Source organism: Myotis nattereri, assembly GCF_964212035.1.
Source record: "Myotis nattereri genome assembly, chromosome: 1".
In the NCBI taxonomy this organism is placed as follows: Eukaryota; Metazoa; Chordata; class Mammalia; order Chiroptera; family Vespertilionidae; genus Myotis; species Myotis nattereri.
In genome coordinates, this window is record NC_138075.1 from 49,539,423 (window position 1) to 49,556,626 (window position 17,204).

Below are 17,204 nucleotides of genomic sequence, written 5' to 3' on the forward strand. Positions count from 1 at the left end.
GGCCTAAGAGCTGGAGCCAAACCTCAAGCTAAAGCTGGCCCAGAATAAAAAAAAAAAAAAAAGGAAAAAAGGAGCGTTTGGGAGTTCAGTCACCCCCAGCCTGAAAACAGCCCTCAGCCCCTCACCCAGACTGGCCAGGCACCCCAGTGGGGACCCCCACCCTGAAGGGTGTGTGACCAGCTGAAAACAGCCCTCAGCCCCTCACCCAGGCTGGCCAGGCACCCCAGTGGGGACCCCCACCCTGATCCAGGACACCCTTCAGGGCAAACGAGCTGGCACCCACCCATGCACCAGGCCTCTATCCTATATAGTAAAAGGGTAATATGCCTCCCAGCACCAGGATCAGCGGAGCCGAGAGGCTTCCCGGCACCGGGATCAGCATGACAGGGGGCAGCGCCCAAACACCCTGATCGGCCCTGCTCTGTGTGTGATGGGGTAGAGCCATAACCTCCCCATCGGCCCTGCCCTGAGTGTGAGAGTGGCGGCGCCCCAACCCTCTGATCGGCCCTGCTCTGTGGGTGATAGAGGGTGGTGCCCCAACCCCCTCGCCCCCCCCCCACGGGCCCTGCTCTGTGTGTGATGGGGTAGAGCCATAACCTCCCCATCAGCCCTGCCCTGAGTGTGAGAGTGGCGGTGCCCCAACCCCCTGATTGGTCCTACTCTGTGGGTGATAGAGGGCGGTGCCCCAACCCCCCCCCCCCCGCCCCCCTCACGGGCCCTGCTCTGTGTGTGATGGGGTAGAGCCATAACCTCCCCATCAGCCCTGCCCTGAGTGTGACAGTGCTGGCACCCTAATCCCCTGATTGGCTCTGCTCTGTGGGTGATAGAGGGCGGCGCCCCAACCCACTGATCCGCCCTGCTCTGTGTGTGACAGGGGACAGTGCCCCAACTCCCCTATTGGACCTACTCTGTGAGTGACAGGGGAGCTCCTCAACCCCCTGATGGGCCCTGCTCTGTGCGTGACAGGGTACGGAGCCCCAACCCCCCTGATGGGCCCTGCTCTGTGTGTGACAGGGGGCAGTACCCCAACCCCCGGATTGGCCCTTCTCTGTGCGTGACAGGGGGTCGCGCCGCAACCTCCCCATCGACCCTGCCTTGAGTGTGACAGGGGGTGGTGCCCCAACCCCCCAATCGGCCCTGCTCTGAACCCGACCAGGGGCTGCACCTAGGGATTGGGCCTGCCCTCTGCCACCCGGGAGCAGGCCTAAGCCAGCAGGTCGTTATCTCCCGAAGGGTCCCAGACTGCTAGAGGGCACAGGCCGGGCTGAGGGACGCCCACCTTACCCCCGAGTGCACAAATTTTTGTGCACCAGGCCTCTAGTTGTTTTATAAAAGCAAAATAATTACTAGAATTATTTCCCCTGGGTCACATTATGTTTAGAATAGTGCTTGGCATAAACATAAAGCTATTATTAAGAAACCTCTCCCTATGAATTGCTGTCTCAAAGGTAATAAATAATTAATAGCAGTGGTTTTTCATCTGGGTTTCTGGAATTTCATTTATTTAAATTTATTGGGGTGACATTAGTTAATATGATCATATAGATTTCAGGTGTGAGTTTCTGTGTTACAAGATCTGATATTGCACTGTGTGCCCACCACCCAAAGTCAGATTTTCTCCCGTCACCCTTTACCTCCCACCCTTTCCCTCTGGCAACCACCACACTGCTGTTTGTGTCCATGAGTTTCAGTTTTATATTCCACATATGAGTAAAATAAGATTGTTCTTAGCTCTTTTTGATTGACTTATTTCACTTAGCATAATATTCTCAAGGTCCATCCATGTTGATGCAAATGGAAGTATTTCATCCTTTCTTATGGCTGAGTAGTATTCCATTGTTTATATGTACCGCATCTTCTTTATCCAGTCCTCTATTGCAGGACACTTTGGTTTTTTCCATGTCTTGGTCACTCTGAGTAATGCTAAATTGAACATTGGGGTGCATATATCTTTGCAAATACATGTTTTCTAGTTTTTTGGGTATATACCCAGGAAAGGGATTGCTGGGTCTTAATTTTTTGAGGAATCGCCAGACTATTTTCCATAGTGGTTGTACCAGTATACATTCCCACCAGCAGTGAATGAGGGTTGCCTCTTCTCCACAACCTCTCCCACACTTGTTATTATTTGTCTTGTTGATAATAGCTATTCTAACAGGTGTGAGATAGTATCTCATTGTAGTTTTGATTTGCAATTCCCTAATTGCTAGTGAGGTTGAACATCTTTTCATCTATCTATTGGCTGTTTGTTTGTCTTCTTGGGGAGATGTGTCTGTTCAGGTCCTCTGCCCATTTTTTGATTGGGTTATTTGTTTGTTTGGTGTTGAGTTTGATGAGTTCTTTATATATTTTGGAAAGTAAACCTTTGTCAGAGCTACTGTTTGCAAGTATCATCTCCTATCTGGTTGGCTGACTCTTTGTTTTGTTGTCAGTTTCTTGTGCTGTGCAGAAGGTTTTTAGTTTGATATAGTCCCATTCATTTATTTTTGCTTTTACTTCCCTTGCCTTTGGGGTCAAGTTCCATAACTTTGGTACCTATATTTTTTTTCTGTGTAACTTATTATTTCTGGTCTTATATTTAGGTCTTTGATCCATTTTGAATAAGTTTTTGCACATGGGGACAAACTATAATCCAGTTTCATTCTTTTTCATGTGCCTTTTCAATTTTCCCAGCACCATTTATTGAAGAGACTATCTTTACTTCATTATGTGTTTATGGCTCCTTTGTAAAAAATTATTTGTCTATACACGTGGTTTTATAATTGGGTTCTCTCTTCTGTTCCACTTACCTGTGAATCTGTTTCTCTGCCAATATCTGGTATAATTTATACTGGGCAAGGTACTGAATCTATTGGAACCTCAGTTTGGTCACCTGTGAAATGAGAGCAATAAAGTTTTTAATCTCATAAGGCTGTTGTAAGAATTGAATGAGATTAGCCATGGATAGCCCTTAGTATAGTGTCTAGCACAGAGGTAAGCGCTTAGCAAGTGATAGCTGTTATTCGTTTTGTGTATTACAGTTTAGAGAGCAATTTTATTGCATCTCAAGGTATACAGGTTTTCCGACATTTTATTTGTATAGCTTTACTTTGCTTCTTGGTATGGATAAGAGGCTCTAATCCAGTGATGGCAAACCTATGACACACGTGTCAGAGGTGACACGCTAACTCATTTTTTTGGTTGATTTTTCTTTGTTAAATGGCATTTAAATATATAAAATAAACATCAAAAATCTAAATCTTTGTTTTACTATGGTTGCAAATATCAAAAAGTTTCTATATGTGACACGGCACCAGAGTTAAGTTAGGGTTTTTCAAAATGCTGACCCGCCGAGCTCAAAAGGTTCGCCATCACTGTTCTAATCACACCCTCTTTTTTCTTGTTATGCCTCATGATTTAGTCATAGAAACTACATTCTATTTGAAAAATCTATTGGGATGTTATCTCTCTATGGTTTTCCACAACCTCTCTTCTTCTTCCTGGAATGTCACCTTTGTGTGAAGATGTCCACTTGAATGATAACTCTCCTGTTAAACTTTTCTTGATCTCCCATAAGAGTGTCATGCCTAGCTCTGTGCTTTCTGTGCATTTTATATTAACATTTGTTAATTTAATATGACTAGGTGTAGCCTGCTTATTTTGTTTGTTTGTATGTTGAAGTATACATCTATTCTAGTAACCCATAAGCTTTCTAAGGGCCGGAGCTGTGCATTACTAATTTATGGATTTTCAGTGCCTGCACTAGGTTGAGTGTACTTGTATAAGTCCTCAGTGAGTATTTGTGGAAAAGAAGAATTTAAAAGTAAATAGATTTGTTTTAAATACCTTTAGGTGAAATTAAAGGGCCACTTGAAATCTCTGTATCACAAGACGTACGTATTTCACAAGATACTTTAACAGCTGGAGTAGAAGAAATTAGATCTGTAGACATCATTAATGTGCTGTTGAATTTTGAAATCAGAGAGGTATGTAATTTTCATCTGTTTTTATAAAGTAAGGTGAATAAATGATGGATATTTAGAATTACCTTTACTAAAATAAACTTGTAGTTATCGATATAAATGAGAAAATCTTATATAGGCTATTTATAATTTGTATGTAGTAGTAATGTTTTAAAATTTGAGAGTTTGTTAAAAATGAATTATATTTGAGGGATATAATATTTCATAGAGAAAATGGTAGCTGCCCTGTAATGTGCTTTCCAGATAATTTTAGGATAATTGGGAGGTGGCTTGCTTTGGATTTCATAAAGGAAAGACAGGAAAGGGAAAAGATGATAGGAAAATCCTATGCAGATTTTAGAAATCCTTAATAGAATAGAACACAGTATGTCTACATTTTTAAAATGTCTCATTACCACTATTTGCTTTCCATCTGCAGATTCTTGAGGGAAGATTAAATGTATTTTCCTCTTCTGTATTCACACATTTAAGAAATATTTATTGCATATGTTTAGTGCCAAGGATACAGAGGTAAACGGCATAGACTCTGAATTCAAACAAGGAAACAAACAAAATTTTGGTAGTGCTCTCATTAAAAATATGCTTAGTAGAGCTTGAGGCAGTGATGGTAGGGAGAGGGCATCTAAGCAGTCTGGGAGCATCAGGGAATATTTCCTGAAAGGAGTGACATTTGAACAAATTTTAAGAAAAGAGTAAGATATCGTCTGAGAAAAGGGGATCAAAAGGGGTTAGGACAGGGCATAAGGTTGTGAATATGTGAGAAAGCATAGCGGATACAGGGACTTGCAAGAACTTCCTCCAAAATCCCTTCATCATTAAATAGTTGTATAGAGGTTGTGTTCTTTCTCTGAGTTAACAATAATAAACATTTAAACAAATGAGTTCTACTTTTTGATCTGAAATATATGTTTTGAAACTAACTTCCTTCATGTTAAACCTCTGCTATTTTTCTGGCTAATATTTAAAGACTTTTAAGCTTTGATAATTGAAACATTGATAGATGAATGACTCTTTTGCAAATAGGTTTATTAACATATACATAGAAAATCTATAAGTCCTTTTTAATATCATTTGTAATACATATTATTATAGTTCCCTTTCCTTGGGTCAGTGATTGGGATAGGGGAAGCAGTTTGCATTGTCTCTCTTAGGCCAATACTCTGCATTGTCTGAAAACATGTTTGATTGTCACTATCTGGGGAGGTGGAGCTACTGGGAAACAGTGGGTAGAGGCCACTAAACATCTTACAGTGCACAGGACATGCTCCTCACTGTAAAGAATTATCTAGCCTAAAGTGTCAGTGGGTCAAGATGGAAAAACTTTGCCTTAGGTGTAGTATAAAAATTGACCATTTATCTCACAGACTTTCAGCTGAAAAGCCATTCATCAGACTAGGACTTCTGGGAATTAGGGAGAAATACTTAAGTCTGAACAAGTAAATGTGCCTGCCAAAGTAAATAGCCCCAGGCAATTTCCAGGCACAAGTAGAAATAGACATCTTTACATGGTGTGAATTTTTGGGTTATATCACTATGGATGGTTATTAAATTGTTGACTTACTTTCCTTGTATACTAATGAAATAGTTTGTGGTAATACTGGTACTTTTTTCTAGGTTGTGGTTACTTTGATGAAAAAAGCAGAAAAGAAAGGAAGGCCTTTACATGAACTAAATGTCCTCCAGCTTGGAGTGGAAGCTAGAGTTAAAACCTATGACCTAACTGCTAAAGCTTACCTAAAAGAAATTAGTATGCGATGCTTTGAGTTTACTGGTAAGTGTGAAGTATAGTCTGTGTAAATTATCCATGGAATAGCCAGATGGTTTCTACCTTTTTATCAATATTAAGCATATTTATTCATGTCACCATAACTGTTTAGTTAGTTTAAATTTATTACATCGATACAAAGGAATGTGATATTTAAAAGTAAATTATCCATGTAGTTATCATAAGTAAGATTATATCTAGATAGATATCTACATTTAGCATGAAGTAGAATATATCTAAAAGAAAAATGAAACATTTGTCTTGAGTGTCTGTACATAACATTTCAGTACTTGTAAAAGGCAGGAGTTCATTATAATTATTCTATGGGAACTGATATATTAGGAAATCAGGAACCAAGTACAATACCCAGGTATAGAGCCCAGCGATCCTTTTTGAAAAGGTAAGTTAATTTATTAGGAAATAACTTTCTATTTGTTTCTTTCTTTATTTTAAAATTATATCAGTGTTTTTAATTTATTTTTAATGAAATTAGCATATGGGATGGGCAAAAGTAGATTTTCAGTTTTCCATATGGAAAAAGACATGCTGATTATGATTATTACAATAGGTTTATTAACTAACACTATGTTTTGCATATTCACAATTGTAAACCTACTTTTGCACACTGTGGTGTATATCCTCTCTAATAATAGACAAACATGGTAATTGACCGTATCTTTGCTACGCCTCCCATTGGCTAATCAGCATGATATGCAAATTAACCCAACCAAGATGGCGGCCGGCAGCCACACAGCTGAAGCGAGCAGGAGGCTTGCTTGCTCCAGTGATGGTGGAAGCCAAGGTTCCCCTCCTGCTGTGGCCCGTCTCTGACCTCCGAAAGCAACAAAGTTTCAATTATAGAAGCTAAACAAACCCCAGATACCTGCTTTCAGCAGGCCGTGGCCTCAGAGCTGGAGCGAGCAGGAGCCGGCTCTCAGCTCCAGTGATGGCAACAAAGTTTCAATTATAGAAGTTAAATCCAGAATTAAAAAAAAAAAGAAAAAAAGGAGAGGCTTGGAGCTTCAGTTGCCGGCCAGCCTGAAAACGGCCCTCAGCCCCTCACCCAGACTGGCCAGGCACCCCAGTGTGGACCCCCACCCTAAAGGGGGTGTGACCAGCTGCAAACAGCCATCAGCTCCTCACCCAGGCTGGCCAGGCACCCAAGCGGGACCCCCACCCTGATCCGGGACACCCTTCAGGGCAAACCAGCCAGCCCCCACCCGTGCACCAGGCCTCTATCCTATATAGTAAAAGGATAATATGCAAACTGACTCTAACAGCAGAAAGACTGGGGATGACTGGTCACTATGACACACACTGATCACCAGGGGGCAGACGCTCAATGCAGGAGCTGCCCTCTGGTGATCAGTGCGCTCCCACATGGGGGAGCTCTGCTCAGCCCCAAGCCAGGCTGATGGCTGCCAGTACAGCGGTGGTGGTGGTGGGAGCCTCTCCTGCCTCCTCAGTAGTGCTAAGGATGTCTGACTGCAGCTTAGGTCTGCTCCCTGCTGGCAAGTGGACATCCCCGAGGGCTGCCAGGCTGCCAGAGGGATGTCTGACTGTCAGCTTAGGCCCGATCCCCCGGGGAGCAGGTCTAAGCCAGCAGGTGGTCATCCCCCGGGGGTCCCAGACTGAGAGAGGGCACAGGCCGGGCTGAGGGACCCCCCGAGTGCACAAATTTTTGTGCACCGGGCCTCTAGTGTAAAAATAAAAATTAAATAATACAGAAATATATAGAAGAAAAACTTAGCATCACTATGTAGCCTCACTCCCTAAAGTGAGAATTTTGTTCACTATGGTTATTAGGCATAGTATTGATGGAAACATGAAATATTTGAATTATATATTGGTTTTAGGATTAGAATAAATTTAAGGACAAGAGTAACAGCATAGCTCAGTATAGACATTGTCATAGTCCATTTAGTGTTGATAGTCTTAGAACCCATATGTAATGTGACTGTGAAGAATAAGAGGATATATAATTATTAATTTCTGAGAAAATGTCAAACATAGTAATCATCTGATTTGAAATGAGATAAATGAAGAAGGAAATATTAAAATATTATGGATAACTTATCTTCCTTAAAGCCAGGATGTTAAAAAATCATAAAGTTTGTTTTGGGTATAAATGAAATATTAAAATAAAAACAATACTGTTATTCTTTAATGATAACCTCGACCTTTCAGATTCACTTTCTAAAGTGGATCAAGCCAACTAAAGTTGCTATGGGTGTTTAAAGTTTATAGGATTTTTGTGGGATAACTTGAAGTAAAGCAAATTTATATTGACAATAACCCCTAGTTTATGTATTTTTTAGCTTTATTCTTTAATATATTCTGATTTGTTTAGAGTAATTCCAGTACTACCAAATTTTAACAGCATTTTAATTGGCTGGTGCTGGCTTTTTGTTTTTATGGACTTTCTTTTTTTTTAACACAGTTTTATTGATGTATGATTTATATACAGTAAAATTCACCATTTTAATGTATAGCTCTATGAGCTTTGGCAAACATATATTTGTGTAACTGGCTGGTCTGTTTGAACATATGTTTGAAATGTTGAAAAGACTTAATGGATCTACCCCCTCCTTTTCTCTTTTAGACTCCAAAGGAGAACCTCTTCATATTATTAACTCTTCTAATGTAACTGATGAACCCCTTCTGAAAATGTTATTGACAAAGGTATCTAGTTTCATTTCTAGGATTTTTAAATATGTGAACGTATGTAATCCCCCCATATTTAATATTTCAATTTTCTCCCTTAAATTTTTTTATTCTAAAACTGGTTGATTATAGTAGATTATGCAAACATCTGACAATCCTGGAAATCTCAGTAATCTTCAGAGTTTACCCTATGTTTTGGAATAAGTGAGAGCATATAAAGTTCCATTTTCATTCAAAGCAAAATCTGTTGTAATCTGGATATACTAGTATTTTCCCCTACCTGTAGCATTTGAGTTTTTGCTTCTGCAGAATTTGAGAAATGCTTATGTGGTCAATTTTTTTTGGCATGCTCTTCTTTGCCTTTAAGAAATATGTTTATAGTATTTTCATAGCATACAGTATTTTGAAAAGTAAATAATATTTATAAATGTTAGTGTTTGCAACTCAGTAGTTTAATCCTCCACTATTTTAGGCAGACAGTGATGGACCAGAATTTAAAACCATTCATGACAATACCAAACAGAGACTGAAGGTAAATCTTTTTAAATTCACTATAAGGTGGGTTATATTAATGGGTAAATCTAGTTTGATAGCCATCTTTAGTGGTGAGATTGTAAATTCTAAAATGAAAATAAGGGTGGCAATAATAATAGCTCTAATCTTATAGATAAGAGACATGCATATAGAGTTTAAATAAAATGTTTAAAGAGAGTTGATTTGATTTTCTACAAGATTGTTTCCCAGATATGAATTAATCATTACTTGTTGAGTATACAAATAATACATTTTTAAGGGAATTTTATTCCCTTAAAAATGGTTATTTGGCATACTATTGATAGAAATGTGAAACATTTGAATTATGTATTGGTTTTAGGATTAAAATAAATGTAAGGACAAGGCTAATGGCATGTCTCAGTGTAGACATTGTTCACAGTCCATGTAGTGTTGGTCTGTCTTGGAACCCATATGTAATGTGACTGACCTAAGTATGGCCTGATAATACTTCTAATACTTCCTATATCTTTACTTAAAACCCATCAAGTTCTGTTGAGGTTAGAATTATGGTAAAGGTTGAATTTATAATAATGAGTTCTTTTTATTTTTTTAAAGCCCTTAATGGAATGATTTTGTGCTACTTGTGTATGTGGAAGTGGAAATGTAACATAAAAATGTTACCATATCTGACATCTGCCTCTCTAATTGTTTATTATCTTAGGTTTCATTTTCATCCTTAGACTTAGTACTTCATTTGGAAGCTTTATTATCCCTCATGGGTTTTTTATCATCTGCTGTTCCATCCTCTGAACCTTCTGAAAAGGAATCTGAACTGAAGCCACTTGTGGGGGAGTCCAGAAATCTCATTGTCAAAGCCGGTATTAGCTTTTGAGTCATGGTCTAATACTTTCTGTCTGAACTTTAATAATCATATAATAACTTGTATCTTCAAGCTAAGATAAATATTTAGCACCTTACTATTATAGTTGCTATGATAGATTAGGTTTCAAAAGAAAGAGAATTTTATCCTCTATATATGCTTGCATTGATGTCTCTGCAGTATTCATACCAATGAAAGGGAAAAAGGAAGAAATTAAAATACAAATACAATCATGCATAGTAACAAAAGTCCATTTCAGTCCATCGAGTAAACCTACCTGGTGCTCAACAATTTTAGGTGCTTTTCTAAGACACAAAAGGAAAAATCTCATGGAAGAGAAAGACCCACTTTGGTTTCTATGCAAACTGTATTTAAATCATATACTTATATGGGTACATGTTCCTCAAACATATGATTTATGCTATTAAATATTAAATACTTATATCCTGAGTGAACAAGTGCCTATTTTTAAGCAAATATCATTTTAATTAATTTTCTTCCATATCATGTAATATGGATATCTAACATCTAGCAGTGTACTTTCAGACCATTATCAGTTTTACTTATATTAATCTTACTGGCATCTTTCAAGTGTAAAGGATCAGATTTTTTTTAACTAGGGAACAGAGCAATAATTTTGCTATAAACTAGACTAAAAGAATTTTACGTTTGTTGTAATAAATTTGTTACGTTAACATTTGTGGAAATACTTATATAAGATAGACACATACACTTGAATAAATGAAAAAGCAGTGTTTAAGTTCACAATAAACTATAAAAAATTTAACTAAAAAATAGTCTTCCTGTTATGCTGTGTATTTGATTTTTAAGGTTTGATTATGCTATTTTAAATCTTAAGGGAAAAAACCATTATCATCTTGGTGGTTAAGGACTGCTGTCCCCATGCTTTTACCTATTATAGGAAAAGGTCTGTTTCCCTCAAGCAAGACGGAGCTCTAGGAAAATATATCCTGAATTCCTCAATCAGGACCTGGACTCAAGTTGGTTAAGGGAATCCATTTGATTGTGATTCTTATACACATACAAACACACACATTATAAAACTGTTTTTGGTATTTTTTTAAACTTCAGCCCTTTGTGTTCATTTTTCATAGAATTCATTTTAGGATTTTTCATGGAGAAACAGGATACAATCTAGAGAAATCGATTCTATAGTTAATAACATGTATCAGTTAATCAAATGTATTTTATCAACTATTTATTACTCTTTTAGTTTTTTATAAAAATTCTTCTTTCATCTAATATATAATATTAAAGGAATTCAAAATAATTAGCTTCAGTAGCATTCTAGAATTTTAACATAGAGGGTTCCCCCCCCCCCCAGGAAAAAATTATAGTAAAGTTTCCATTTATCAAATAGTACTTTTAAGGCACTATTAAAGGCTATCTTTATTCTTAATTTGAAGGGAAATATGCTAGCTTTTGTCTCATGGACATTTGAAAATTGATTCAAAATCCATATTAATTTTATATAATCTTAATAAAGGCCTTTTTGGTTCTTCATAGTTCATAATGTACTTCTATTTTAGTGAATTTGAGAATATTTTGCATCTTATTATATCAACTTTGCACTTTGCTGATGATAAGGTTTCTATTACTTTTCAGTGTCCAGTAATACTTCTCAAGATGATGTGTTTGACTTAAAGATCATGGCTGAATTAAATTCATTTAATGTCTTGGTCTGTGATCAGAAGTGTAGCATTGCAGATATTAGAATACATGGTAAGTAATGATTCCTTGGTGTATGTATTTCTGTTTTCTTACATAGACCTCCAGGAAGAATGAGTATGTGCATGGTACATTTCTCATGAGTCATCTTTTGATTTACTTGCATTGAAGACTCATGCAAACTTTTCAGAGTTGTACTTTGAAATGTTAGAAGTAAATTTGTTATGATTCACGGCTGACACAACACATTCCCATGTATTTTAAAACTTTCAGGATAAGTCTAAAGCTTAACCTCCTATATTTGCATTTTTCAGAATAATATAACTTTTTTTTTTAATTCAATCTTTATTGTTCAGATTATTAAATTTGTTCCTCTTTTTTTCCCCCCATAACTCCCCTCCACCCAGTTCCCACCCCACCCTCCTCCCTCACTCCCCACCCACTGTCCTCATCTATAGGTGCACGATTTTTGTCCAGTCTCTTCCCGCACCCCCCACCCCCCTTTCCCGCCAAGAATAGTCAGTCCACTCCCTTTCTATGCCCCTGATTCTATTATAATCACCAGTTCATTCTGTTCATCAGATTATTCACTTGATTTTCAGATTCACTTGTTGATAGATGTGTATTTGTTGTTCAAAATTTGTATCTTTACCTTTTTCTTCTTCTTCCTCTTCTTAAAGGATACCTTTCAGCATTTCATATAATACTGGTTTGGTGGTGATGAACTCCTTTAGCTTTTCCTTATCTGTGAAGCTCTTTATCTGACCTTCAATTCTGAATGTTAGCTTTGCTGGATAAAGTAATCTTGGTTGTAGGTTCTTGGCATTCATCACTTTGAATATTTCTTGCCATTCCCTTCTGGCCTGCAAAGTTTCTGTTGAGAAATCAGCTGACAGTCGTATGGGTACTCCCTTGTAGGTAACTGAGTTTCTTTCTCTTGCTGCTTTTAAGATTCTCTCTTCGTCTTTTGCTCTTGGCATTTTAATTATGATGTGACGCCGAAACCGGTTTGGCTCAGTGGATAGAGTGTCGGCCTGCGGACTGAAAGGTCCCAGGTTCGATTACGGTCAAGGGCATGTACCTGGGTTGCGGGCATATCCCCAGTAGGGGATGTGCAGGAAGCAGCTGATCGATGTTTCTCTCTCATCGATGTTTCTAACTCTCTATCTCTCTCCCTTCCTCTCTGTAAAAAATCAATAAAATATATTTAAAAAAAAATAAATTATGATGTGTCTTGGTGTGGTCCTCTTTGGATTCCTTTTGTTTGGGGTTCTCTGCGCTTCCTGGACTTGTAAGTCTATTTCCTTCACCAGGTAGGGGAAGTTTTCTGTCATTATTTCTTCAAATAGATTTTCAATATCTTGCACTCTTTCTTCTTCTGGCACCCCTGTAATTCGGATGTTGGTGCGCTTGAAGCTGTCCCAGAGGCTCCTTATGCTATCTTCGTATTTTTGGATTCTTTTTTCATTTTGCTTTTCCGGTTGGGTGGTTTTTGCTTCTTCGTATTTCAAATCGTTGACCTGATTCTTGCAATCCTCTAGTCTGCTTTTGGGAGTCCGTATAATATTCTTTATTTCAGTCAGTGTATGCTTAATTTCTAGTTGGTTCTTTATCACAACATCGAGGGTCTCATTAGATTTCTTGTGGATCTCATTAAGTTTATTGGCAGTTTCTAGAAAATTCTTGAAAAACCTTAAAAGTGTGGTTTTGAACTCTATATCCAGTAGTTAGCTTTCCTCCATTTCTGTCGTTTGTGTCCTTTTTCTTTGTCTCCACATTTTTTATGCTTCCCTGTGTTGATACAGTGTTTTTCTGTTCTAAGTGTCCTTTAGTACCCAGTGGTTCAGCCTCACCAATTACCTGAGGAGGATACTCTTGGTGCACCCCCTTGTGGTCTTTGTGCACAGTCTTGTTGTAGTTAAGCCTTGATTGTTGTAGGTATCACTGGGAGGAATTGGTCTCCAGGCCAATTGACTGTGAGAATCAGCTGTGTCTGCAGTGGGAGAACTTCTTTGCTGGAGACAGCCTTCTGGGGCAAGACTTGCTTCAGTGGGGCTTTGGTGCTCACTGAGTCTGCCCCCTGGGTGTGTCCTTTATGTTTCCACGGAGCTGCAAACTGGATGGTCCCAGAATAATATAACTTTAAACTGTGAATATGTATTATGATAATATCTCACTGGGCAAACAAAATGTCATTATCCTTATTGTTGTATTTTGTGCTTACATAGCATCAAGAGTAGACGTTTTTAAAAGAAATTTTATAACCTTTACCCACCATCTGCTTAATATAAGGATGAGTTCAGATTATTCCATGGGTTCTGGAGCCAAATTGCCAAGGTTCAGTTTTGGCTCTAACACTTACTGGCTGACCTTGAGCAAATTAATCTTTCTATGCCCAAGTTCCAATTTCTATAAAATGGAGATAATTATTCATGGCATTGTTGTGAGGATTAAGTTTACACACTTACATGTATTTAGAAAAGTGCCTGGTACATCATAAGCAGGTAAAAAAGGTTAAAAATCTGTTTTGTTAAACAAATACTTTATTATCTGTCTTATCGTTGGTATGGTTTATGGTTTGGTTGATTACGTGGTCTTAGCTTCAGGCATTCTTCCTGTAGGAGCTGTTTCAGAAATCATTATGCCTTTAGAAATTATGAGGATGACAAAAATTCTTTTGGAGAGAAATCTTACAAGATTGCATTTTAGATACAGTTTATTATAGAAAGAATAGGACTTATTCATCAAATTGTACTTATTTATGCTTAGTTATCAGAGCAATAGTTTTCATAATGTAATGTTTATGAAATGGCTATGTAACAAATATTATGTGTCTTTCTAAGTGACCACTTCTGATCTTGCCAATGCACAGAATATTTTGTGTTTAGAAATCTGTAATTAATTTTCCTTGAAAAAAGATTTTTTTTTTTAAATTTCCACTTTTATTTATGACTTACCTGTAACACTTAAGGATATAATCTTCCTTGGTATCTCATACATAGAAGTTGATACTTTTAGTATGTCTACCAGTAAGTAATTTTTATTCATTCTGTATCTTTGTAGTATATTATTGAACTTAAGTACCGCGTAGTTGGTTCACTTGGATTAGGTGAGAAGTTTGTAAATGTAATGTTTCCATAGGAATGGATGCCTCCATTTCTGTGAAGCCAAAGCAAACTGACATGTTTGCCAGACTTCAGGATATCATTGTTACCAATGTAGATTTGATGTCCATTCACAAAAAGGTAATTATTTTTAAAAAGCTTCTGTATTGAAATTTATTTTTACCTTTAGTTTTGAGGTGACTTTATCCATTTGTTCTATATACACTTAGTGTCTGTCATGTGTTAGGTACTTGTCAGGGATTGGACATGAATATAGTCATAGCCTGCTTTCAGTGTGTATGGGCTAAATGATTCGTAAAAGTTTTTTCTGACCAATTAAGTGCTTGATCTCTACATTGATAAAATAATTTTTATAGATATAGGAAAAATTATTGTCAAATAAGTGTTTAATAATTTGTTGAAAGTTTATTTTGATGGTGCTTCTTCACACATCACAGATTCTTTAATAATGTAACTTATTTATAATACAGATATTTTGATGTAGTAACCAGTTAAATTAATACTTTTAGGCTGTCTCTATTTTGGGAGATGAAGTCTTTAGGTTCCAAATGACTCTTTATCCAGATGCCACAGAAGGAAAGGCCTATGCTGATATGTCTAAAGTAGATGGCAAACTTAGTCTCAAAGTGGGCTGTATTCAAATTGTTTATGTTCATAAATTCTTCATGTCTCTTCTGGTAAGTTTATTTTTAAATATATTTATCTCTCACTGAGGCCCAAATATCTTTGCCTATGTATCTGAACCTAGATAGTTAAAATTTTTACTAAACGGGTTGTGGGTAAACATCCCTTATAGTTAAGGAAGTCATCTACATGATGGATAACCAAATGAATTTTTGTCATCATTGTTTTGAACATGTAAACTATTACGCTTTAACATTTTCATAGTTATATATTTTAAAAGTACTTAAAAAGCATTTAGGGCTTTTCAGTGTTATTTGTTTTATGAAATACCCTTAAAGGTATTGAGGTAAAAATAATTTTTTAAGGAAATCAGTAGGCATTTGAAGGACTAATACTGGAACTTAACAGCTTTTGATTATAATTGCAATCAATAAGGCCATAAAATTCTTTTTTAAAAGTTATTTATTTCCATGTAAATATTGTGGGCTAAATTTTGCCTATGCCTCTTAACAGGGATAAAATTCAAAGCTTACAAGTCATAGATTTCTACTTAAACCATCATATTTTATTTTGTTATTATTTTTTCTTATGGAGGGAAAAAGGGAGAAGGAGAGGGCCATGTTTTATTTCTCAGGGAAGTAATTTATTTGGCATGAGGGGAGTTTAGGTTGCTTTGTATTATAATGGATGAGTGTCAGGAATATTATTTCTAAGAATGATCTTTATTGGGAAAAATCTTTGTTTTAGTTAAAATTGAGGTAAAATCTATCTTACTCTAAATAAAGAAGTTTTGATTCTTATTAATGATAGCAAGGTTGTAGACATTTAAGCATCTTCTGCCTGAGTATACTTTTTTCTTCTTCTTTTTTTTAAGATATATTTTTTATTGATTTTAGAGAGGAAGGGAGAGGGAGAGAGAGAGAGAGAGAGAGAAACATCAATGATGAGAGAGAATCATTGATTGGCTGCCTCCTGCATGGCCCCCACTGGGGATCAAGCCTGCAACTCAAGCATGTACCCTTGACCAGAATCGAACCCGGGACCCTTCAGTCTGCAGGCCAACGCTCTATCCACTGAGCCAAACCAGCTAGGGCTGCCTGAGTATACTTTTAAAAAATCTTCAGAAATAAGCTGGCAAACCATAGTTTCTAAGAGTGACTTTATTCCTTTGACTTAGAGAAATAGATTTGAACTTAATTTGGGAAAAGTAAAGTGCTCTCCTCCATTTCTTTATTTAAATTTGAAGTTAAAATAACTAACATTCATGGGTAAAAAGGAGATTAAAAAAATTATTACTTGAAACCTGTCTGACTTTGTAAACCAATGTCATCCCAATAAATTCAATAAAAACTAGTTACCAAAATTTGTCATAAGAACCAAATCTGAAATATATAAAATTAAAGTTAAAGGACTCTTCTTTCTTAGAAGTGATTCTTATTAATATTTAGGAGTGTATCTTTCTATATTTTACTCTCTCCATAAGCACAATAATAAATAGCATCTCTTATATTACCTTTTACTTATTTTTTTAAAGTAAATAATTTCTAAAGTTTTTCCTTTTTAAATAAATGTTATTTTGGGGGAACTCTAAATACAGTCTCTTCCAACAGAACTTTCTCAACAATTTCCAAACTGCCAAAGAAGCTTTGAGCGCAGCCACGGTACAGGCTGCAGAAAGAGCTGCTTCCAGCATGAAAGACTTGGCTCAGAAGAGTTTCCGCCTTTTGATGGATATCAATTTGAAAGCACCAGTTATCATCATTCCTCAGTCTTCAGTATCACCTAATGCTGTGATAGCTGACCTGGGTTTAATCAGAGTGGAAAACAAATTTAGTTTGGTTCCTATGGAACATTCTTCTCTTCCCCCAGTCATTGACAAAATGAACATCCAACTCACTCAGTTGAAACTCTCCAGGTATAAATATAGAATCAAATTGTATGTTACTTAGTATAAATAGAATTTTCATAGACTCCTTCCAGGGGTAAAATACTCTAGTGAT

General features: G+C 37.0%; 1 protein-coding gene across 4 annotated transcripts in view; it reads left to right on the top strand.

Annotated features, from left to right (window-relative positions):
• VPS13C (vacuolar protein sorting 13 homolog C) overlaps positions 1–17,204 on the top strand; it is a 192,245-nt gene that overhangs the window by 94,256 nt on the left and 80,785 nt on the right. For all 4 annotated transcript variants that reach the window (XM_081094698.1, XM_081094699.1, XM_081094700.1 and 1 more), the window contains 9 exons: positions 3,832–3,965; positions 5,577–5,733; positions 8,330–8,409; positions 8,864–8,923; positions 9,608–9,764; positions 11,393–11,509; positions 14,597–14,700; positions 15,090–15,257; positions 16,815–17,119. In XM_081094698.1, coding sequence (XP_080950824.1) covers positions 3,832–3,965; positions 5,577–5,733; positions 8,330–8,409; positions 8,864–8,923; positions 9,608–9,764; positions 11,393–11,509; positions 14,597–14,700; positions 15,090–15,257; positions 16,815–17,119 — 1,282 coding nt within the window. The remainder of the gene's footprint in view (positions 1–3,831; positions 3,966–5,576; positions 5,734–8,329; positions 8,410–8,863; positions 8,924–9,607; positions 9,765–11,392; positions 11,510–14,596; positions 14,701–15,089; positions 15,258–16,814; positions 17,120–17,204) is intronic.